Source organism: Cydia fagiglandana, chromosome 2, assembly GCF_963556715.1.
Source record: "Cydia fagiglandana chromosome 2, ilCydFagi1.1, whole genome shotgun sequence".
NCBI classification, from domain to species: Eukaryota; Metazoa; Arthropoda; class Insecta; order Lepidoptera; family Tortricidae; genus Cydia; species Cydia fagiglandana.
This window is the reverse complement of record NC_085933.1, coordinates 13,413,061-13,437,360: the sequence shown is the minus strand read 5'-3', so window position 1 is coordinate 13,437,360 and position 24,300 is coordinate 13,413,061. Positions and strand designations below refer to the sequence as shown.

The 24,300-nt window shown below is 39.0% G+C and overlaps 1 protein-coding gene across 1 annotated transcript in view; it reads right to left on the bottom strand.

The window, feature by feature from the left end:
• Positions 1 to 24,300, bottom strand: part of LOC134676364 (cuticlin-1) — an 87,919-nt gene that overhangs the window by 8,115 nt on the left and 55,504 nt on the right. Inside the window, exons 4-7 of the mRNA XM_063534724.1 lie at positions 21,354 to 21,501; positions 18,995 to 19,093; positions 7,693 to 7,869; positions 6,989 to 7,111 (exon numbers count right to left, since the gene is read on the bottom strand). Coding sequence (XP_063390794.1) covers positions 6,989 to 7,111; positions 7,693 to 7,869; positions 18,995 to 19,093; positions 21,354 to 21,501 — 547 coding nt within the window. The remainder of the gene's footprint in view (positions 1 to 6,988; positions 7,112 to 7,692; positions 7,870 to 18,994; positions 19,094 to 21,353; positions 21,502 to 24,300) is intronic.

The following is a 24,300-nucleotide window of genomic DNA, read 5'->3' as shown; positions in this document are numbered from 1 at the left end:
AATTTCAATTGTTGTAAAAGATAACGTAAGAATGAAACAATTCATGTTTGTGTTTCTTATTAAGGCGGGATTCCACCAGTGTGGGAGACTGTACGGCACGGGCATTTTTGTATGAATATATAGTGCCGCATAGTGCCGCACGGCGCACACTTGTGGAATCCCGCCTTTAAGTGTCAACATTGCTCTAGAGCGTGCAAGGCTCAGTATAGCATACCTAATTGCCAGTAAACAAGACCACCATCTGATGTGCGCTATGTGCATGAAGTCATAAAAAAACACACATTGTATGTTTGATGGTTATCAACGGCAAATTTTATAGTTAAACTGTAACTTCACCGAGCACCGATGTATGTACAGTAGGTACTTATGAAATAATAAACATTCGACGATAAACCTTAGGTCGTGCTTTTCAATCGAGCTTCAAGAATCGAACAGGTATCAAACGGCTCGATCTGCAGCGGTGCATGGTGATTCATCATTGCATTAAACATGCCTGATTAACGATCATTTTCTTTTTGGCTGTCCGTAGCGCATTTTTACAAGGTAAAAAACATTTTAAAATCGTTAACATTGGTGAAGAATTGGCCCTTGGGGCTTTTAAGATACCGCTGTGTTAATTTTGGACCATTTAGATTACGAACCGACAAGGTATGCCGTATCCTGCAAAAGCAAAACGGACAATTTAAAGCCTACCTATATTTTTATACATATTTATCAACCACTTTAGCTGTTAATGGTTAGGTACTTTTAATGACAGTTGTTTTGCTAAGCATTTTTGGCTTAACGGTTCTTTTGTAAGTACCTACGATATTATATACCTATCATTTGATATTTACCAATCACTTTTCGGTGAAGAATAGCGTCGGTGCGAATAAAAAAATCGCTATGTGTTTTTTTACGATTTTACGATTTTGGCATATTTGAGTTCCTTTTTAAATTTCCCGTCGACCCACATACATATTTTTGTTATATCTTTATTAGTTTTGAAAATAAAAATTCCGCTATGTGAACGTTCTGTGTTCATTTTATCAACATTTGTCCAAAAAATAACAGAACAGAAACAAAAAAATAGCTATGTGATTTTTTAGCACATAATGATATTAAATGCCTTGTTTTACGTCGAGGGTGATGGCGATAATGTTGCTAAAATCCGCTATGTATCATCTATTGTAGAATGGATTGCCCGATATAGACCCTAAAATCCGCTATGTATCATCTCTCGTACTATGTTACTTTGGCAACAAATCGCTATGTGTACAAACTTCGCACATGACGATTTTAATGAACCAAATTTAAGTCGCTATGTAGCAAAATTTGGTTAAAATAATAATATTGTAAAAAATTACATAGAAATTAGTTTATTTTCTTCATGAGTATCAAGTAATAGTTATTTGTACAACAAGAGATCAAAGTTTGATATTTCTTCGAGTGCTTATTTTGAGTCCCGTGCAAGCGAAAGATTCTAAATGAATCTAATTTAGAATCTTGAGCGTAGTAAGGGATTCAAAAGCGCACGAGATGTAAATAACTTTGATCTCGTGTAGTACACACAATTTTTCACCCTAAGCAGTGAGAACATAAGTACCTAGAGGGACAGAGATAATAGAACCCAAGTATATCGAACTTGTATTAGACCCCGCATGTTGAAATGACATTTGACTATAAAAGTCACATTTTGTCTCACTCAGTGAGCAAAATGCGATTTTGCTCACTCATACTGTCTCACTAAGTGAGCAAAATGCGATTTTGCTCACTGAGTGAGACAAAATGACTCAGTGAGCAAAATCGCATTTTGCTCACTGTTTTTAAGAAGCAAAGTACCCTTGTTCGAGCTGCTGAGGTGAAAAAGTCATTTATCTATCAGAAAAAAAATACAGGCGCAACAAATATATTACAAACAGGAAAATAAACAGTTATTTTTGTCTCCTGAAAAGTAGCTTAAAAATACATGGCGATTTTTTTATTCGCACCGACGATAGGTAGTTTTGGAAAATTAGATGGCAGTCATTTTCGTTAAAACAAGATCCTGCGCATGGTATAATAATATACTCCGTCATGGTATAATAATATACTCTCTTCCCGTTTTTCTAGGTCACCTGACTGAAACAAGCCTACGCCATCATGCGACAGCGCTAAGTACGAGGGGCGGCTGAATAGTAATCTACCTAAGTATGAAATAAAAGACTGTAGTGTCCAGTTTTATTTTATTTTTCTATGTAGTCCCCTTCGAGGGAAATGCACTTATTACATTTGTCAAATAATGACATTAACCCATGAAAAAAAAAATCTTTTGGTTTGTCGTCAAAAAAGTCCGTTACAGCAGCCTTCATCTCATCATCAGTAGAAAATTTTCTGCCTCGGAGGTCTTTCTTCAGATTTCGGAAGAGAAAATAGTCGCAGGGGGCTAGGTCTGGACTATACGGTGGGTGGTCAATGGTACCGAAGCCTAATTCTTTCATAACCAGCTGCGTTGTGCGGGCAGTATGGACAGGTGCGTTATCGTGTAACATCAAAATTCCTTTGCTTAATTTGCCTCTCCTTTTTTCTTTTATTGCATCCCTTAACTGGCGTAGCAGGTTAGAATAATATTCGGCATTCATGGTAGTTCTTTTTGGTAAATAATCAATCATTAATATTCCTTCTATATCCCAGAACACCGTAGCCATAAGTTTGCCAGCTGACGGTCGAACTTTAAACTTCCTAGGAGGCTTCTCGTCTTTGAACTTCCATTGTAAAGACTCTTGCTTACTTTCTGGGTCCCACTGTCTGATCCAGGTCTCATCACACGTCACTACTTTTGACATAATTTCTTCTTCTTTCCCCCGACTCATGTTCAAAAAGTCCTTACAACATTTCACCCGTCTGTCCATGTCAAAAGGCGTTAACATTCTGGGGACCCAGCGCGCACTCACCTTAGACATGTTCAAATGTGTATGAATTATTTCATTAACTCTCTCTTTACTTATGCCCACATCTCGGGCTATCTCCCACTGCTTCACCCGTCGGTCTTCTAGAATTATTTTTTTTACTTTGGCTACATTTTCCTCCGTAACCGCAAAAATCGGCCTTCCACTACGGGGGTCATCCTCCAAGCTTTCACGACCAATTTTAAATTGCTTGGACCAAAATTTTATAGTGAATTCTGAAGGGCACGAATCACCAAACACACGCAACATACGCTCTCGGATATGCGAGGGCGTATTTCCTTCTTTTGTTAAGAATTTGATCACTGCACGGTGCTCAATTTTAACTATTTTGATTTTTTCACCCGACATCTTGCATAAATTCGAAAATTGTACACAAATGGCATTTACGGAAACAAATGAATGTCACAAAATTTGAAAAAAGAATAAATAACGAATAAAATTGCATTGCAACCAGTAACATATTTTAATATTTTTTTGACCAAGGAGATTACTATTCAGCCGCCCCTCGTACTTATATGATAATATGCGATAGCGCTATATATAGCGGCCATGTTATTGTGACGTAGGCTTGTGTCACTCTGGGAAGAAAAGACCATGTTTTATTAGACTATGATCCTGCGCCAATTCTTAGGATTAAATTATTTTAAGATACAACTGGAAGAACGTCTGGATGACTAGAACTTTAACTTTGTTACAATCACGGAAACCATAATTGAAATATTATGACGGACTAATAATAATTATGATTGTGTTTACATAACTCATTTATTAATTATTATAGTATTTTTCAAACTCGATGGATACGCTGACAAGTGACATTTCAATACAATTTCGCTAGGGTTATCCGCAGATGGTCTAAAACGCAAAATGACTAGTGTGTTGTTTTGCCTAAATCGCAATTAGTCTACATCGCAAACGGTCTAGAACGCAAAATGCCCGAATTATTTTTTCCGTTTTATCTTAACTTTATAGCGATGTCGACGGAGCCCCGCTTCCGCGGGGCTCCTATCCTGTGCTGTTTGGCCTTCGGCCATTTGTGTTGTGATACCTAACGACCCTAACCTACCTATAGTAGTATACCCTATAATGGACGTGGAACCAGTAATGGGATAAAAAAACATAATTCCTCTAAAATAAGTATCTAAAAGTAGTTTATAAACACTGGCTGTATATTATCATAAATAAGAGTCCTAGAGCTGTTTCAGTTTGAAGTTTCATTAAATTTGGTTGCTTTTTAAGAAATTGGCGTCAATCCAAAAGTTGTCGTGTCACTGAAAAAAAATACCACTACGAATTCTTAACAACTTCGCTAAGAGATGTGAGTTAATTTATTAAATTTCAATTAATTAATACTTGATGAAAACTAGAATGTGTTTTGTTAGTTGCATTTACCATGAGATAAGGTATACAACACACTATGTTATGACTCCATAGATGTAAAAAAATAGTGGTATTTGGCCCAATCCCATTATAGGAGCTGTAAAACTGCGTACCTCCTATGATGGGACTATTGACAGAATGATGCTTGCCATGCCATAATTTCATGTTTAAACAATACAGAAGTAAAATGTAGTTACGAAATATGTCAATCAGGAGGTATTCTCGGACTTCGGATAAATGAATATCGTTTTTCCAAACTTTTATTTAACTTGCCCTGTTAGTTAGTGTGGGTCAAATCTTGGTAGCTGAATTTGAGCCACTTTTCGATTTCCGATTCAGTTGAATTTTGTGTAAGTACGTAATTAAGTATGCAAATCAGATGATAATGCAATATTATGATAACATGGACCTAATCTGATGACGGAGACAGGAGGTGGCCATGGGAACTTTATTGCAATAAACCCTAACTAATTGTGTTTGGGTATATTAGAATTGTCTCGATGGATCTAATAGAATAATAATTGGCTGTGGAAAGAAAAATACATTCAGCGATAAAAGCTTATACCAAAAATTGTTTTTTTTTGCCGTAACTTATTCCCCATTTCAATATTTTATACTGATAGAGCAATGTCCATTATAGGGGGCCCATTACTGGATCCACGTCCATTACCGGGGGCCCATTACTGGAGATTTGGTGTCCATGACTGGAGAAAAAAAGCATAGTTTTAATTTGTTAAATATGTGGAAACTAATTGCTGTATCTTTGATACAACACGCCTAAAACATGAAAGACGGATAGGACTTTCATCTTTTAACACGCTAAGCGGTAGACCATTTACATGTATACGGGAAATATCATAAATACTCCAAATTTCCTCTTAAATGTCCCATGACTGGTGCTGTTACTATATATAAAATGTGGTGATATAAAAAGTGGGCATTTTGCGTTCTAGACCGTTTGCGATGTAGACTAATTGCGATTTAGGCAAAACAACACACTAGTCATTTTGCGTTTTAGACCATCTGCGGATAACCCTTTCGCTAGATTTGGCGTTTTTAGGTTATAAATTATATAGATGACACCTGTCACCCTACTCATCGAGTTTGAACAAACTTTTTATATTTCCGCTGACACTACCATGATTATCAAATTCATCAATTTCTCCCACAAATTGACCACAACTTTATTCGAAAACAAAATATAATAATACAGACAAACTAATGGAAATAACAAAATCACAATAATGACTATTTTTGTGCCACACTTTATTGCGACAATCCTAACGGGTCATGCAACAATACATTATAATTCACATAATGACGGACACCAATCGGTGGAATCGATGAACATTTTTAAACGTCTACGTTTATGAATGGGTTATAAAACTAAACGAACGTTTTATAGTGGAATCCGGTTTATAAAATAGTATTGTAAATCGACGACGAGCATAGAAATATATAATTGTAAGAACGGCGGAACAATGTTAATTAAGGAACACTGTATCATAAATTACTCTCAGTCAATGTAACCATTGTTAATTGATTAAGGACTGATTGGATATTTTCGCATGACATTTGGGAAACTGAAAATTCAAAATATATTTAATTCAATAAAATTAGAATCCAAGAGAGGTAGGACAGTGATCTCCACACTATAGGCTCAGCCGGTAACGTGGGGATCTTCGAGGAATACAGAATACCGACAATGAATGTTAATTAGTATAGTATCAGGATTTACAAAGTAGTTTTTTTTTAACTCTACGAGTACCTATGTAGATTAGTATAGTTTCAGGCCTTTTTTTAATCTCTACATATGTAAAATTAAATAAAGATCCTAGAGATAGTTATGACTATGTATTAAGAGTATAAGTGTTTTGGCATATCTATAGAGCTGTAAACTTATACTTGTATTTATTTAAAGAATAAAGAATATAATAAAATAGCTGTTGAGTTGCTATAGGAACCGATGCACCAAGCATACTTACTTATCAGTCATAATTATTTACTTGTAAGAAAAAATTATCTGTCCACTACTAGGTACAGTCAGTGCCATTTTACGAAACAAAACGAATATTATAGAACGAATAATAGGTACTTATTATGCTTGTGTTCATCTTGTGCTAACCGCTGCTAAGTATTGGTCAAGTTACAGAATAAATAACTAATATACTATTTCCTGTGAGTCAAATTATCAATGGTTAAATGCTTCAATGGTGTCGTAAAATCAAATTGCAAAATAATAATGGTCGTGCGACACATCTAGTCTACTGTCTTCATAGAAGACTAGATGTTATCTTTCTTCTTCTTCTTCTTCTTCTCAGCATATTTGCGTCCACTGCTGAACATATGCCTCTTTCATGGATTTCCATGTTGTTCTGTATGCGGCGGTTCTATGCCAGGTCGGCCCTGCCGTCTTTCTAATGTCGTCCGACCATCTGGCTCGTGGTTTTCCGTCTCTCCGGCTACCCAGTCGAGGTCTCCAGAACAGTACTCGCTGACCCCATCGGTCGTCATCCGAATCGAATCGGTCGTAATCGGATGTTATCTTTAAAATCTATATTTTGCGATTCATATCCTAACCTATAGTTCAGATGAGGCTTAATTTTGACGAATCCTGTAGGTAAACTTATAAGTATGTATTTGTTCAACAAACCGTTAAACAGTGTGATAAAAAATATTACCTCGGTAGTCGTTGATGGCGACCACAAGCGTCAGTGTGGACCCCAAAGGTACGATGCCGGACACTGGCGGCGCCCACGGGCCCTTGCCTGCTTGGATCTCCATCCAGCAGTCCACATTATCTCCTGCAATATTTATTATAAGTTATTTAAGTCAAACCACTAGTGAAAACAAAATCCTAAAATATTTTTATTGGTGATTTCTGGCTACTTTTTTTAGCGACAATTTGGTATTCGCTAAATGTTTTGGGAACAAAAAATACAACTTCATTGGTATGAATCAACTGTAAAAATATGGGTGCACAAATCATCTCAAAAATATGTCCCCACAGCTCTTATGTCAGCGAATTAAGAACTAATTGGACATATTTTTGAATAAGTTGGCTACACCCATATTTTTACAGTTGACTGTACATACCTATTTACGTATAAGAATAAAATATTAGACGCGGCAATTCGGCCAGATGATGTTAAAGAACAACAAAAAAATATCTGTTTTCCTATTTGTTGTAATGCTGTTAAGATTTAAAAGACACAACGTTTGTCTATGGCTGATGTTACAAGAGACCACAAGTAAGGGCTGCTTTAGACGGCGCGCGAACTCGCATGCGATTTTAGTTACATTGCTCACTGTGGGTTACGTCCAATTCAACCGCCCAATCAAAACCCGCAATGGTATGAAACACAAGAATCGGGCTTAAAGTTACCTCTGAAGTCCAGCTGTACAACATCCAGATCGGCGATGACCATGGGCGGTTTGGAGGCGGTCTTCTCGTAGTCGTTGAACCACTCGCAGCGCAGCCTCTTGGCTTCATCCCATACCTCCAGGAGATCCTTATCGTATTGGACTACTACCGTGTTTTCGTAGAACTGACCGTGGAGATCTGAAATACGATTTTTATGTTTGTTACTGGAATCATAATTGACTGATAAGTTAAACGTACTAGTGCTCGACTTGCTAATGCCCAATAGATGACACCTTGCTGGCACCTCTATTGACAATGACTTAAATTTCAAGATAACATGTACTGGGACCGCGTCGAGCACCAGTACGTTTACCTTATCGTTTTAGAAACTATTCATCTACCTACTTATACTTATAGTTCATTTTTTTAGCATCAGAAAAAAGGTAAACCATCTTGACGTGTCTTTTTATTGAAAAACACTTTTTAAAAATAAGTCACGGCCAATATGTAACAATTATGAATTTTAAACGATTATTTACATTATTTTGCATTCATAAGTAATAGTTACAGATTTTTAAAAAGCGTTTTTCAATTAAAATACAAGTCAAGATCGCGTAGTCTTTTTCTAATGCTAAATAAAACGAACTATAGTACGTGAAAATATAGGAACGGATATTTTAAATAAAATCGTAATAGAAAAAATATAAATCAAAACATTTAATTTTTAAAGCCTTATTGCTAGGGCTGAACATGCGGATGAACTCGCGCAAAAAGTTGAAGTCGCCCGAAGAACGCGGATCGAACCAGTGGCCTCTTGATCGACAGCGCGCAAGCGAAACTGAGCTTTGAAAGTTCCAGCTCAACTCCCTTTCAAAACCATCAGCTATTAGGATACTAATATACCAACTTCAATCGAACTTATACGTTCAGTCTTTGTTTCATAAGCTTTAAAATCGAGTTTGCACTGTCCGATCAGCTTATAATATAATTCGTCTTGCTGGTTTTACACTTAAGGTCGCAAATTGTTCGATGCGGATGGAAGGGAGTACGCTAGTACGCAGAGCAAGTATTGCTTTGAGGGATGGCATCGTATCAAGGGATAATGGTCCTTATGTGGCGCTATGTGGTCCGGTGGGTAGCGATTCTGAGAAACAATGCGCGCACAACATTCGCAGAAGGAGCGGGACGCATGCGTCGTCCGTTATACACCACAGTAGCCATAATGGATACAACTAGGAATCGGAACGAGAAAAACTCTCTTACTTTGTTGAAATGGGACCGACATGCCGTAAAACTTGGCCTGCAACGATTTATTGCGAAATTGTTACGAATTACCGCAGTTACCAAGAAGTTTATACATACAGCGTTTAAACGGATATGCATTTAATCTAGATTCATAACTATCGCGCTTTTTAATATTGGAGCATTCTCTTTTACATTGCATTTTTAAACGTAGTTTATGCTTATAAGTCAGCACAAGTTCTTGTTTTGGTTCGAAACGTTCGGAGTAAGTAACATAGTTATCTACTTTTACTTAATGCCCTTCGGCGATTGTCCTCAGGATGTGTTCAGAACTAAGAAACGGTGGTGTACCCTAACTCTTTATATTGTTATTTGACTTTTGTCGCATACGAATCAAATGATATTCATGGAAAGTAGTTTTAAAATTGAGAGCAAGCTCCAGAAGAACACAGAGTTCAAAGAAATAAAGAAAAGTATGCGTAATAGTTACTCGTATAACATTAAAAATATTTGATACCTATACTTACTTAAAACATAATTATTAGGTCGCTGTTATAAGTGTAATAATATTAACTTTACCTAACATTATTCGGTAACATATGTTACCTAGTTATCTGTGATACTGATATAGTAAGCTTTTTAAAAATTTCTATTTTAACTTTACATTTAATATCCAATTGCAGTTTGGCAGCAATGTTGTAGTTAATAACGATAACATCGTAAAAGTACAAAACATTTACGAATTTGCCGCAGTATGGCCGCATAGCGTACCTCTATGGACGGAAACGGTGCTCCTAAGAAAACGCCGCTTTACCTTGTTGCTATTTCTATTCATTTGTCACATAAATTATCCCGCGGAACGACTGAAAGACTCAGTCTTCGCGTCCGGACCTCAGGCGATTCTTCTTTTTAGTATATGTATACGTACATACATATAGAGTTATGGGTAGGTAGACATTGGAATCTTACTGCCGTATTCGAACTTCAAGATATTCACAAGAGACGGCACGTACTAGATCCATTCTAGATACGTTATAGTTTAGATATCAACTAGTTCTCTTTTGCAGCGCAATTCGGGCAACCAATGTCACTTTTACGTTAGATGGAGTAAGATATCTATTAGATGTGATTTTTTTTTTTTGAATAATGCAGATGAGTTTATTAGTGTACTAGCTGTGCCCGCGGCTTCGCCCGCGTGGAATCCGGTTTGTGTCAGTAAGCTGCTAAATATATAAAAAATAGTAAATTACATTATGCTGTATTTATTTATTTATAAAATTATAACAATTATAATTTCCTGCATGCTAATTTCTGATAAGAATTCTATCTTATTGCCCGACTCTTTTAGTATGAGAAAGTCGAAGTCGCCTAGCTTTGGACCGCGTGCAGTGCGCCACATACGTCGGGCTACGCTCGACTCTTTTAGTATGAGGGCGCCTTCGGCGCCCAACTTTGGCAAGCGTACAGCGTGTCACGTACGTTGGTCTACGTCCGACTCTTTTAGTATGAGGGCGCCGAAGGCGCCGGGCTTTGGAACGCGTACAGCGCGCCACGTGCGTCGGGCTACTCCCGACGTTTTAAGGATGAGGGCGCCGAAAGCGACCGGTTTTGGAACGCGTTCAGTGTGTCACGTACGTCGGTCTACGCCCGACTCCTTGAGTATGAGGGCGCCGAAGGCGCCCGGCTTTGGTAACCATACAGCGTGTCACGTACGTCTCTTTTAGTATGAGAAAGTCGAAGTCGCCTGGCTTTGGAACGCGTACAGCATGTCACGTACGTCGGTCTACGCCCGACACTTTTAGTATGAGGGCGCCGAAGGCGCCCGGCTTTGGAACCCGTAAAGCGCGCCACGTACGTCGGGTTACGTCCGAAGGTTTGACTATGAGGGCGCCGAAGGCGCCCGGCTTTGGAGCGCGTTCATTGTGTCACGTACGTCGGTATACGCCCGACTCCTTGAGTATAAGAATTTCGTAACGTGTATTGGCTTTGGTAACAATACAGCGTGTCACGTACGTCTCTTTTAGTATGAGAAAGTCTAAGTCGCCTGGCTTTGGACCGCGTGCAGCGCGCCACGTAAGTCGGGCTACGCCAGATTCTTTTAGTATGAGAAAGTCGAAGTCGCCTAGCTTTGGACCGCGTGCAGTGCGCCACATACGTCGGGCTACGCTCGACTCTTTTAGTATGAGGGTGCCTTCGGCATCCAACTTTGGCAAGCGTACAGCGTGTCACGTACATCGGTCTACGTCCGACTCTTTTAGTATGAGGGCGCCGAAGGCGCCCGGCTTTGGAACGCGTACAGCATGCTACGTGCGTCGGGCTACTCCCGACGTTTTGAGTATGAGGGCGCCGAAGGCGCCCGGCTTTGGAACACGTTCAGTGTGTCACGTACGTCGGTCTACGCCCGACTCCTTGAGTATGAGAGCGCCGAAGGCGCCCGCCTTTGGTAACAATACAGCGTGTCACGTACGTCTCTTTTAGTATGAGACTGTCTAAGTCGCCTGGCTTTGGACCGCGTGCAGTGCGCCACGTACGTCGGGCTACGCCAGATTCTTTTAGTATGAGAAAGTCGAAGTCGCCCAGCTTTGGACCGCGTGCAGCGCGCCACATACATCGGGCTGTGCCCGACTCTTTTACTATGACGCTCGACACGTTTAGTATGAGGGTGCCTTCGGCACCCAACTTTGGCAAGCGTACAGCGTGTCACGTACATCGGTCTACGTCCGACTCTTTTAGTATGAGGGCGCCAAAGGCGCCCGGCTTTGGAACGCGTACAGCGCGCCACGTGCGTCGGGCTACTCCCGACGTTTTGAGTATGAGGGCGCCGAAGGCGCCTGGCTTTGGAACGCGTTCAGTTTGTCACGTACGTTGGTCTACGCCCGACTCCTTGAGTATGAGGGCGCCGAAGGCGCCCGGCTTTGGTAACCATACAGCGTGTCACGTACGTCTCTTTTAGTATGATAATGTCTAAGCCGCCTGGCTTTGGAACGCGTGCAGCGCGCCACGTACGTCGGGCTACGCCAGATTCTTTTAGTATGAGAAAGTCGAAGGCGCCCGGCTTTGGAACGCGTACAGCGCGCCACGTGCGTCGGGCTACTCCCGACGTTTTGAGTATGAGGGCGCCGGCTTCGGAACGCGTACAGCGCGCCACGTACGTCGGGTTACGTCCGAAGGTTTGACTATGAGGGCGCCTGCGTACAGCGTGTCACGTACATCGGGCTACGCCCAACACTTTCAAGTACCTATTAGAAAGTCGAATTCACCCGGCTTGGGAACGCGAACAGTGCGTCACGTACATCGGGCTACGCCCGACACTTTAATATGAGAAAGTCGAGGGCGCCTGGCTTTGAACCGCGTGCAGCGCGCCACGTACATCAGGCCTTCTTTGTATTTTAATAAGTATCCTATTCAATAATAATATTTGGTTTAATGAGATTAGCTTCTGTTAACATTTTTTGTCAATTCGTACTTTCTTAAACTCAAATTTGAACCCACATGTTGGATATATATTATTAATCGGCTTTCACAACCCTTCATTTTGATACCCTACTCGATGCTTTGCACGATATTTTTTCTAAAGGTTGCGTAATATGGCGTATTAAGTCCGCAATATTGGTTTGATAATGTCATCACATGTTCTCTCATCATCTCACCCGGGATGACGTAAGGATTCTAATGATGTATCGTACGTCTAAATCGGTTAAGGCATTCGGAAGTTAAGGTGGAATAAAGAAACTCACATAAATAAATATATACCTACATACAAACACGAACGCTGAAAACACAATACACACACTCTCTCTCTCTCTCTTTTTTGGGCAGTCGTGAAAAAGATGGCACTGTGCAATGAGGGGTAATTGATTTACTGTCGTTTAATTTTGTTGTATTATTAAATCAACATAATTATTCAATTAAATTTGTTGATATCCGTACCCCCTCATCTAAACTTAGAGCTGCTTAGAGTTAATTTGGCAAAATCCTTCCTCGGTGGCTATGCATGTCACGACGTATTAAATTCAGCGCCATCTGTTAGTTTACCAGGGTACTCAATAGTGGTAGCAAATATTTGAAAAAAGTTTGCCCCTCCTTCCTAAGTAGCGCCATAAGATTCAGGGGCAAACTTAAATCAAGCGAGTGTTGTGGCTACCCCCCCTTTTAGGGGTTAAATTTTTATAGCCTATAACCTGGCCGGAGATTTTCTCGACAGATTAGTAAAGTTTGTATTAAAATCCGTTCAGCCGTTTTCACGTGATGCGCGTTCAAATAAACAGACAAACAGATAAACAGATAAACAGACAAACAGACAAAAATTCTAAAAACTGTTGGAACGTGTTCTGTTATCGATTCTAAGTATCCCCAGCCAACTTTTTTTCAAATATCTTCCATGTACAGACTTTCGACCCTCTACAGCTTTATTATATGTATAGATATGTCGCAGTAAGATAGATATAGCCGTTATATAGTTATAACCCTAGGGATATAATTATATGACGTAACATAGTTATACGAAAGTGATTCATTACTATCTTACTAGGTATATAACTATAATACGGCTTTAGTTTAGTGATATAGTTATATTACTGGATTAAGTTTAGTGAAATAATTGTAAGTAGGAGTGCAGTGGTGCGGCGGAGGTATAGTTATATCCCTAGGGATATAGTTATATGCCGTATAGTACGTAACTACGTATTATAATCATATTCCTAGTAAGATAGTAATTGTAGGTATTAGGAGTGCGGCAGTGTGGCGGAGGTTTAGTTATATCCCTAGGGATATAGTTATATGCCGTATTATAATCATATTCCTAGTAAGATAACTATTATATATATTTTCATACTGCTATTTTTAAGGGCTTATGAGGCATTGCGATCGATTCACGAAAGCTGGCGCGAGATTTGACAGAATTTCAATGAAAATAGCTGTACTCAGTCACTCAGTAGAAATCTCGCGCCAGCTTTCGTGAATCGACCTGTACTTTTACATAATATTGCTAAAAAGTATTGTACGGCATATAACTATATCCCTAGGGATATAACTATACCTCCGCCGCACCGCTGCACTCCTACCTACAAGTATTTCACTAAACTTAATCCAGTAATATAACTATATCACTAAACTTAATCCAGTAATATAACTATATCACTAAACTAAAGCCGTATTATAGTTATATACCTAGTAAGATAGTAATGAATCGCTTTCGTATAACTATGTTACGTCATATAATTATATCCCTAGGGTTATAACTATATAACGGCTATATCTATCTTACTGCGACATATACAAACTTAATACCTACAAACAAAAATGATACTTAAAACATAATTAAATAACTAACCTACAAAACTTAAAAACTAAATCTAAAAATAAATAAAACTAATCTAAAAATAAATAATTACAAACTATCCTGCGGAATGGTGCCGTAGATGCTGGCAGCATTTCCCCGCTGTATCGCAATACTTATTCTTTGTGCGAGGAAGCTGCCAGCTCTACGATCACCAGTGGCGTCTGCTATCCTTTTGTCAATTGAATTGGATCTCTAAGTCATATCCTGTGGAAATCGTTCAAGAGTATCTCCTGACTCGCGCAAATGTCAAATTTGACAGGTTAGATCTTAAACATATCGTTATCGTATCTTGGTGATGTCTAAAAGATATGTAATAGATGACTTTTTCATTTCAAAATCCGAATCGGGCCCTTAGGCTGCGGTCTGCTTGACCAGACGCCGTCCGCAGTGGGCGGGCGCCAGCCGCCCGTGAGCAATGACGTCCGATTGTTACTTTTGTAAATGCATGTGCGTGAGCAAGAGCTCACCCGTCACACTCGACGTCCACTTATGCCGCGAACTGCGGCCATTAATATGGCGTCCACCTGCCTCGGTGTCTTTTATAAATAATAGAGATGATTTTCAAAGAAAAGCTGTGCTACTTACGAGTTTAGTACATTCTAAGACCGACCTCTAGTCTTTTGAGCGTTGGCGTCTAGTCAGCGCTATGGTAAATGGCGTCGCTGCGCAGTTGCGCCACCGTTGCGGATAGCAGCAGCCATAGAGTTGACTAAGACGCCGTCGCTCGCGAGACGCTAGTGTGGGGTGGCCATAATACTGTTTGTACGATACATAGCAGTCGTCCCCCGTGTGCCGGCGTGTGGTCAAACAGACCAGTCAGTCACCTGTCGTAATGTCACGGCACGCTGTCCGTAGCGGGTGGCGTTTTTAAGCAGGCCGTAGCCTTATCGCGCTGTCACATCATGTTGACGCGGGTAGATATAATCAATGGGAAAATCCATTTTAAATTTAAGAAAATATACTTCCCAGTATAAATTTGGGCATATTAATACCCATTTGAGGTACAAGTTATAGAAATATAATTATTTTAATGAAAAAAATAATTAATGACTTTTCACAAAAAATAAATCCTTAGGTAACAATGCGAATTTAATGCACTTCCTATATTTTTATATTTAAGTATTCTAAAATTCAACGCCATTAGATGTGCAGAAAGAGAAGAGTCGCGGAATATAGGTAATATAAGGAAACCAATGCATTCTGTGACTCTACTCTTTCCGCACAAATTATTAAATTAATTGTACTAAACTTTAAAGCAAAAAACTTTAAAAAATTCTAAGTCCCCACGACATCGACAGTACACTGGCATGCAATTATAACTGTTCTGTATCTGTTGACAGTGTCCACTTTCCACATAGGCGCACGAGTGAAAAAACCGACCATTCCGTGCAGGGTAGCGTGCCGGACCGTAACTAGGGGCCCGATTCGGATTTTGAAATAGACATCTATTAGATATCTTTTAGACATCACCAAGATACGATAACGATATATTTAAGTCATAACCTGTCAAATTTGACATTTGCGCGATTCTGGAGATACTCTTGAACGATTTCCACAGAATATTATTATGACTTAGAGATCCAATTCACATCTAATAGATATCTTACTCTATCTAAAGTAAAAGTGACATTGGTTGCCCGAATTGCGCTGCAAAAGAGAACTAGTTGATATCTAAACTATAACGTATCTAGAATGGATCTAGTACGTGTCGTCTCTTGTGAATATCTTGAAGTTCGAATGTGGCAGTAGTTCTAACGTAGAAAATAAAAGGATGTACGTCTTGAGACATTTTTATCGGAAAGAGCCGTATCTTGCAAAACAGTTAACCCCTTAATTCATAAAACTTTACGGGCCTGATTTAGTTAAATTATGTTTTATCGCTTTCTCACAAATACATCCCGAACAAACCGGGTTTCGAAAAGGCTATAGTACCATAGACCACATCCATACGCTGCGGCAAGTTATACAGAAGACCGAAGAGTATAACTTACCATTATGCTTAGCGTTTGTGGACTATGAGAAAGCCTTTGATTCGGTGGAAACATGGGCGGTGCTTGAGTCTCTTCAGGGATGCCATATTGACTATCGGTACATCGAAGTGTTGAAGTATTTGTATAGTAACGCCACCATGTCGGTCCGAGTACAGGAGCAGAGCACGAAGGCGATTCCATTGCAAAGAGGCGTAAGGCAGGGAGACGTTATCTCTCCGAAACTGTTTACTGCCGTAATGGAAGACACCTTCAAGCTCCTGGAATGGCAAGGACTTGGCATCAACATCAACGGCGAATACATCACTCACCTTCGGTTTGCCGACGATATCGTAGTCATGGCAAAGTCGATGGAGGAACTCAGCATGATGCTCGATGACCTCAACCGAGTTTCACAACGGGTGGGCTTGAAAATGAACATGGACAAGACGAAACTTATGTCAAATGCCAATGTTGTGCCCATCCCAGTCTCTGTTGGGAACTCGGTACTCGAAGTTGTTGACTCGTACATCTACCTAGGACAAGTAGTCCAATTAGGTAGGTCCAACTTCGAGAAGGAGGTCAACCGCCGAATCCAACTCGGTTGGGCAGCGTTCGGGAAACTACGTAATGTCTTTTCGTCCGACATACCTCAGTGCCTCAAGACGAAAGTCTTTAATCAATGTGTGTTACCAGCGATGACTTACGGCTCCGAAACGTGGTCTTTCACTATCGGCCTCATCTCAAAATTCAAAGTCGCTCAACGAGCTATGGAGAGGGCTATGCTCGGAGTTTCTCTGCGTGATCGAATCAGAAATGAGGAGATCCGTAGACGAACTAAAGTCACCGATATAGCTCACCGGATTAGCAAGCTGAAGTGGCAATGGGCAGGCCACATTGCGCGCAGAGAAGATGGCCGATGGGGTCGAAAAGTGCTCGAGTGGAGACCACGGACTAGCAAACGCAGCGTAGGACGTCCACCCACAAGATGGACGGACGACCTTGTTAAAGCCGCCGGAAGACGCTGGATGCGGGTGGCTTCCAACCGGTACGAATGGAGGTCCAAGGGGGAGGCCTATGTTCAGCAGTGGACGTCTTATGGCTGAGATGATGATGATGATGATGACAAATACATAAGTCAAAATGACGGATAAGGACAAACGATTATTAGCTAATTGAGGTTTATAGCGCGTTTATGGATAAGGGGGTTAGCACATACCTGTGTATATGGAATTATTAATAAAATAATAATACATATTGAGTGCAGGTATAAAACTTTCATAAAGTCTGTCTGATTGCGAATATTCTAGCTTAAAATTAATTAATTTTGAATTGCCTATAAATTATTTTATTATCATCTAGTGAAGCCTAGTCAATGAGATGATGATTGTGTGGGATGCTCATTTTGTGTGGTTTTTTTTTAAATAAATAACTCAAGTGAATATTATGAAGGTTTTAGATAAGTAAGGCTCACTTGCACCATCCCGATAACCCAGGGTTAAGTGGTTAAACCGTTAACTTAGTGTCAAATTGTACTGGTAATCATGGTAACTCCAGGTTTAACCCGTTAACCTCGGGTTAGTAGAATGGTGCAAGTGGGCCTAAGAGTATTAAAGTCATTAAAAATTATATTCATTAATTATCATTAGTTTTAGGTCATAAAGAAGCGGCCGATAATTAACCACTTTTTAATTCCAAACATTGCTCATATTATATATGATCGTTAGGAGGGACATTAATAGAAAGTTACAATTTAATTATTTAATTACGTGAATGAAAACCCGCAATAAATTTGTGAAAACTACGAGCAATGTGTTAATGTTAACGGAAAAGTTTATAATAGTATTTTATGCAACCGTTGTTTAAGAGAGGTCAAAAAAGGCGAGTGGCGTGAGTAACAATTTGAGGCGAAGCCGAAAATTGTTAATAAAGACGCCACGAGTATTTTTTGACTCAGTTAAACAACGTTGCATACAATACTTTTTCTACGACCAAGCCAGGACCAAGCACTTACTTTGAAATAAAATTGAAAATTTAACAAATCTTTTTAATTTAAGAACTAGCAAAGATGGAGGGTATGGGCGGGAAAAGAATGAATGACTGATAGAAATTTAAAAAAAAACATGTCTATGGTTCACTTATTTGTCAGAGATGACATTTAAAATAAGGTTGGCAACACTGTATTTCACTCAATATTTTTTAAGTGGTCATTACACGAAGTATCGTAAAATCGCCAAAAAGATACTGCGTGTATGCACAAATTCTTTTTTGGGGAATAGACTATAGACTTGTCTTGACAACTATAAGGTAGGGTTTTAAAGGTGTGTGCACGACTCTTTAAATGACAAATAAAAGTACGGGAGTAGAAAAACATAATAATAACGGTAATGTAGTGAGTAAAATTTGTCACATTTACCGAAATATTTGTGTCAAATGTACGTATACCACAGCACAAGAACATTAAGTACGTTCTTATTGCACCGTAATGTTGCAGCACGCTAACAAAATAAGTACGTAACTAAAATTTAATGAACCTACTTACACCAACGTAATCTTTATTTTTACTTTGGGAGGTTTTTTCTAAGTATCATTTATTAACTGGTATACAACTACAATATCCGAAGAGGAAAACGGGAATACGTTTTTAAATTATGGAAAAACGGCCGTCGCCTTTCCTCTTAAGATTGATTAATAATTACGCCTAAAGGAGTAGGTTAGTCACAAGGTTATGTTAATGCGGTACTCATACGAATTTAATTTATTCAGGACTCACCTGGTTTTGTTCCACACTTTGCGTATGCGATCCTAAAGGAAAAGTATGTTTGCCCTGTCGATGGTGGTACGTAGACACAGCGAGGGTCCCCGTGCTGACCTGTTGGCAAAACAAAAATCACTTATTATCACCACCCAACAAACAATTAAGCGACACTTTTAGCACTTATTTTATCACCTAAAGACATAGAACGGCTGTAGAATAGCTACATAATTAAGCTTACAGGCTCTGCGGGCGCAGCACGGTTCCATTTTTATCGACTATCACTATGCGCGTCCCTTTCGCACTTACATACTTGTTAGAACGTGACAGGTATGGTGACAAGGGATAAAAACGCAACCGTGCTACGCCGCCTGGTGACATCAAGGTCTTTAAGAGGTCCAGATCCACAGTAGCCGTTTTGGCCGCTATAATGCATCTTAAGCCGCTAGTGTTCCGGCTACCTTCAATCAGCTTCAACACTAGGTATTCCACGGGACCCACTTTAGAATACCTACATTTAGGTGCCTAATAAACTCTAGAAATAAGTAAAGATCAAATAATATCCCTGTTTCGTAAGCAGAGTCAATGCCAATCAGGCCTCGTAGGCCGTTAAATAATCAAAATAAAGTTGAGGAGTGCGAATTACGTTTAGGTGAAAAAAATTCCAAGTCTAGCCAGAAGACACGGCACCCCCTTATTTCGTAACACTTTTTATGTTGATAAAATACACAAAGTTTTGTCACTTTATCTCGATTAATTACAAAAAAGTGCTCCACTTTGAAGTTTTTTATGTCGTAAGTATGGAACGCAAAAAAAAACAATATTTTTAGATTATTATTTAACTTAACATTGATTTCACACTATATCTTTGGGTTAAATTACAACTGATACCTAGTTAATTTGATGAAATCGGTGAAATTGAAGAAGTCAAATGAAAATGAAACCCAATGTATAAGTAAGTAATCATTCGTTTCCGACAAATACAAATAAATCTAACTGGTTCTGCTTTAACATTCTGTGATACTAATAGAAATTTCAAAGCACGTTCTTGCGTTTTCGATAAAATACTTTCATTCATTAATATTTATGGAGGAATGTTTCATTTCACTCAGCGGTTACGATTTCGACAGTCTTCGCACTCGCGTGACAAAACGGCTTCACGGGATTAACTCGGCGGCTGCCGTATACATGCCAGACGTGAATTTACATCATAGAAAAAAATATGGTGGCATAATCAACCATAAAGCCACTTTGAATTGATGGCTTTCTTCAAAGTTGTGAAGCTAAGCTATGCATATCCCCAAAAACAGTAGTGTACAAAATACAATTTAAAAATGATTGGTTGAAGATGCTTATTTTCGGCACTAATTATGTTTTATATCTACTTTACTACTATAGGTACTTTAGCAGCGTCAGCAGCTAGGTGTTCAATATGATTTAAACATACCACTATTGTAGGGGTAATAGCGTGAAATAATTTAAAACTATCCGCTTTGCTGTATAAGTTATTAATTATACAAGAGTATAACTAAAACTATTAGCGCTGTAAATATACATTTCAGCATGTAAATACTCAGCAGTAAAACACGTGTTATCTTCTTTCAACTATCATTTACAAGGGCTATATCCCGGTAACTGACACATTTGTTCACTAAAGCCTGAAACTGGGGCATGTATTAATAATTCAGCATGTATCCGTCATAATTGTAAGTGAAACTGGGCAATTACAAATAACAATTAGTGGCGGTCTACATACTGTGGGGTATGGTGAGACTTAACTACTATGTGTAGTTGAAAGGTGCTTCAACTTACGAGTATATATGATGGGCAGAGAGTGGGATTTCTAGCCCAAATGAGATTTTATTACGTCAGTAAAAATTTAATAAACAAATATGACTGTACGGTAGATGGGCAATTAATTAGCCGATGAAATAGCTATGATAGTGGGTAGTGAAACTAGTAGTAACTTTATGCCTAAAAATAGTAAGAAACATAAATTTGCTCACCATACCTAGTGTTACAATTAAAAAAATTACGGAATCTATTCGACTTTTTAGTTAGCTGTGACGTGGCTTACATTTATTAAGAATACCGGTCGCCCTGCCATTTGAATAGGCCCTCAACCATAAAACAATATTTTGAAATGATAGCATACCTATCGATCTATATATCTGCAACTGCTTAAGCAGGTCACTGACGAGCCTTCCAAATGGATGCCATTACAATGGATTCATCCAAATGGACGGCATCCTAATATTAAACATTGTACGTTTTTGACATTCACGGACCGATTTTGGATTGCAGCCACGCTATTTGAACTGTTGGAATGCTCGTCAGTGGCCACCTTTACATAATTATATTCGTATGTTCAACTTACCTTTTGACGAAACGATTCCTTCAAAAGGATGTGAGAACGTGAGGTGTACGTCCATGTGATCCTTCCCGCACATAACTTCTAGTGACTGTATGACTGGCATGCCGTCTGGCCTGTCGACAGGCCATAGCTCGCCCGCCCGTACCCGTGTCTGTCAACAAACATAATACATCACATTAATACGGACACTAACAGTTAACACACAAATTTATGTTACTACAAATCTAGATGAAGGTGTTCGTGAGAACAATTTAGGAAGGAACAGTCTAATTGTTAGCAATACTTTTGTACTACGTTAACTAGCTATTCTGGTTCACGAAGTACATACAGTTTTAAGTACAGATGTAGTGCATACTTGTTTTCCATCATATTTTCTCGGAAACGTTCGTATTTGTCATGCAACTTCAGTCAATCTCAGTACTTACTGTACCGAGACTGACTGAAATAGCAAGACACGTTCGTGATAAGTTTGCGTGAAAATACGATGGAAAATCATTATGCACTACATCTGTACTTAAATGAGATCGTGATTCAGTTTTCATAAAAAAACGGCTGGAGCAAAATTACCCAGTGGGGAGCAAAGTAGGGTTATGGTATTAATTTTCCTACTGGCTATCTTAACGGCAACACATACAAATAGCGATTTACTTTACACGGTTATTTCCCGACGTACCTACACTAAACAAGGACCGCATAATTTCTGAAATAACCTCTTTCATTAAAATTGGATGATTGGTTAAACGATGAGCGGTTTTGTACTGCAAAGAATAATTTGGCTACAGAAGTGCTACCAAACAGTTGGCTTTAGTATACCGGGTGTGGCCTGTAACACGAGCAAATAATTAAAACATAGATTGTACTCCTTAAACGGTGACACTTTTGTTCAACAACTTTTAAAAATTATGAAGTCTTTAGACTCAATATTTTTCGTACAAAATAAATATTATCTTCAATGGACGCCATCGCTACGCCATATCATTGTGATTGACGTTGCTTGTCACTCCTTTAAACATAACAAAATTCGCAATACATTGCGTCTTAGCATAACGTTTAAAGTGTATTAAAAATCGAACCACAAGTTATTTTTAAAAGTCGCTGAACAAAAGTTGGTCAGTGTCAATATGAGGAGTACAGCCTACAGTTTAATTTTTTGCTCATATTACAGGCCACACCCGGTAAAATGGTCAATTAATTTGAGTTACATTTTTAGTGTAAAAACGAATACATAACGAACTATACGAGGGTCATAAATAATTTACTAAAAAAAGTAAATCTATATCGATTTCGGCCTCCGCTATCACAAGACTCTGAGCCCCACTGCCACAGAAATAATAGTACTAGGTACAGAAGACTCATTCTCTAACAAAACGCGTCTGTTACGATCAGGACAGATATGGCCGTTAGGTGGCGACAGCGCCACGCGCGCCTTATGGCTAGCCACCAAAATTGGTGTGGAACGGATGTACTTTTAGCTACCTGTAGCAAAGCGACGAAATCCCGAAGTGAGCCACGCCTGCCACTGCATTGAAATCTTTTCAAGGCGGCAGGTTTGTTTGGGTTAATTATCTTGGCCATGCTAGCCCAGAATGGTGCACACATGTTGGCAGATGTATACAAGTTCCTCGCGATGTTGTTTTTCACAGAAAATCTACAGGTAGGTATATAAATATCAACTGATACCTACCTAGTTACGTAAGTTTTAAGAAACTCATTGACACGATCCTGGGCCCTAAATAGTCCTGATTCCACAAAAAGCACCTCCACCGATTCGGTAGCTGCATGCAGTGCATGCTTTACCACTCAGTTACCAGTCCATAATTTAGCTACTAACCAGATTGATTGAAACGCAGTTTACTTGTGATACTTAAATCACAAGTAAACTGCGTTTTCTCAGTACCCATTTAATGCTTTTATTTTCAATCATTTTATAAAGGTATTATTAGCTTAAAATTTTTAAACTGTCATTTATGAAATTTTACTCCAAGAAACACACATCTCTAAACTATCAATAAAGTGTACGAATAAAAATTTCCGATAAATATTTCCGATTCGCTCCGCAGCATCTGCTTAAGTTTAGTGATCTTTGCGAGCGATTTGATGAAGGGCCGAGGCACGTTCCTGGAACGTCGCTCGCGCCGTTCCCACGAGGAATTGCGACTCGGCGATGTGTGAGTGAGTACGTACCGTGCATTTTTGTACGGGGATGCACCAAAAACTGCGCAACTGAACGGGTTTACACTTCAGGTTTGCGTGGTACCCGTATATATTATTAGTGCATGAAATTATATCGTATAAATCTAGAGGAATTGATATCTTACTGGCGAAAGAACTATTTATAAGGCCCACTTGCACCATTCCACTAACCCGGGGTTAACCGGTTAAACCTAAAGTTACCATGGTTACCAGTACAATTTGACTAGTGTTAACGGTTTAACTGCTTAACCCCGGGTTAGTGGGATGGTGCAAATGAGCCTAAGTGTTTTAACTAATTTTTTTCAAGATTGGATGGTAAAAGTCATATTAGCAATTTTATTAAAGTGCATGCAAAAGTTCAACCCTTCATGGTCATTAAATTCTTATCTGTACCGGTGTGGTGGATATCAGTGTTATTTTTAAAGAAAGGTACATATTTAAAACATTAATCACATGACACGGGTAGCATTTATGAGTATGAATCAGAGTATTCTGTATGGCAGTGAAATATTGCTGAACGCTTAATCATATTTGGGTTAACTGACTCGAACGAACACTGAAATGATTTGGGTAATAAATGATTTTTAAAAATCGGAGTTGTGATTGATGGTTTATGAGATTAAATTTTAGACAAATTGTTTAAAGACATTTAGTTGAACTACGGTATAACAATGTTTGTTACATTTAAATACACATATTTTAATCATAATTAGGTATAGTAGGCAAATGAGCAGACAAATGGTCTGAAGGTAAGTTA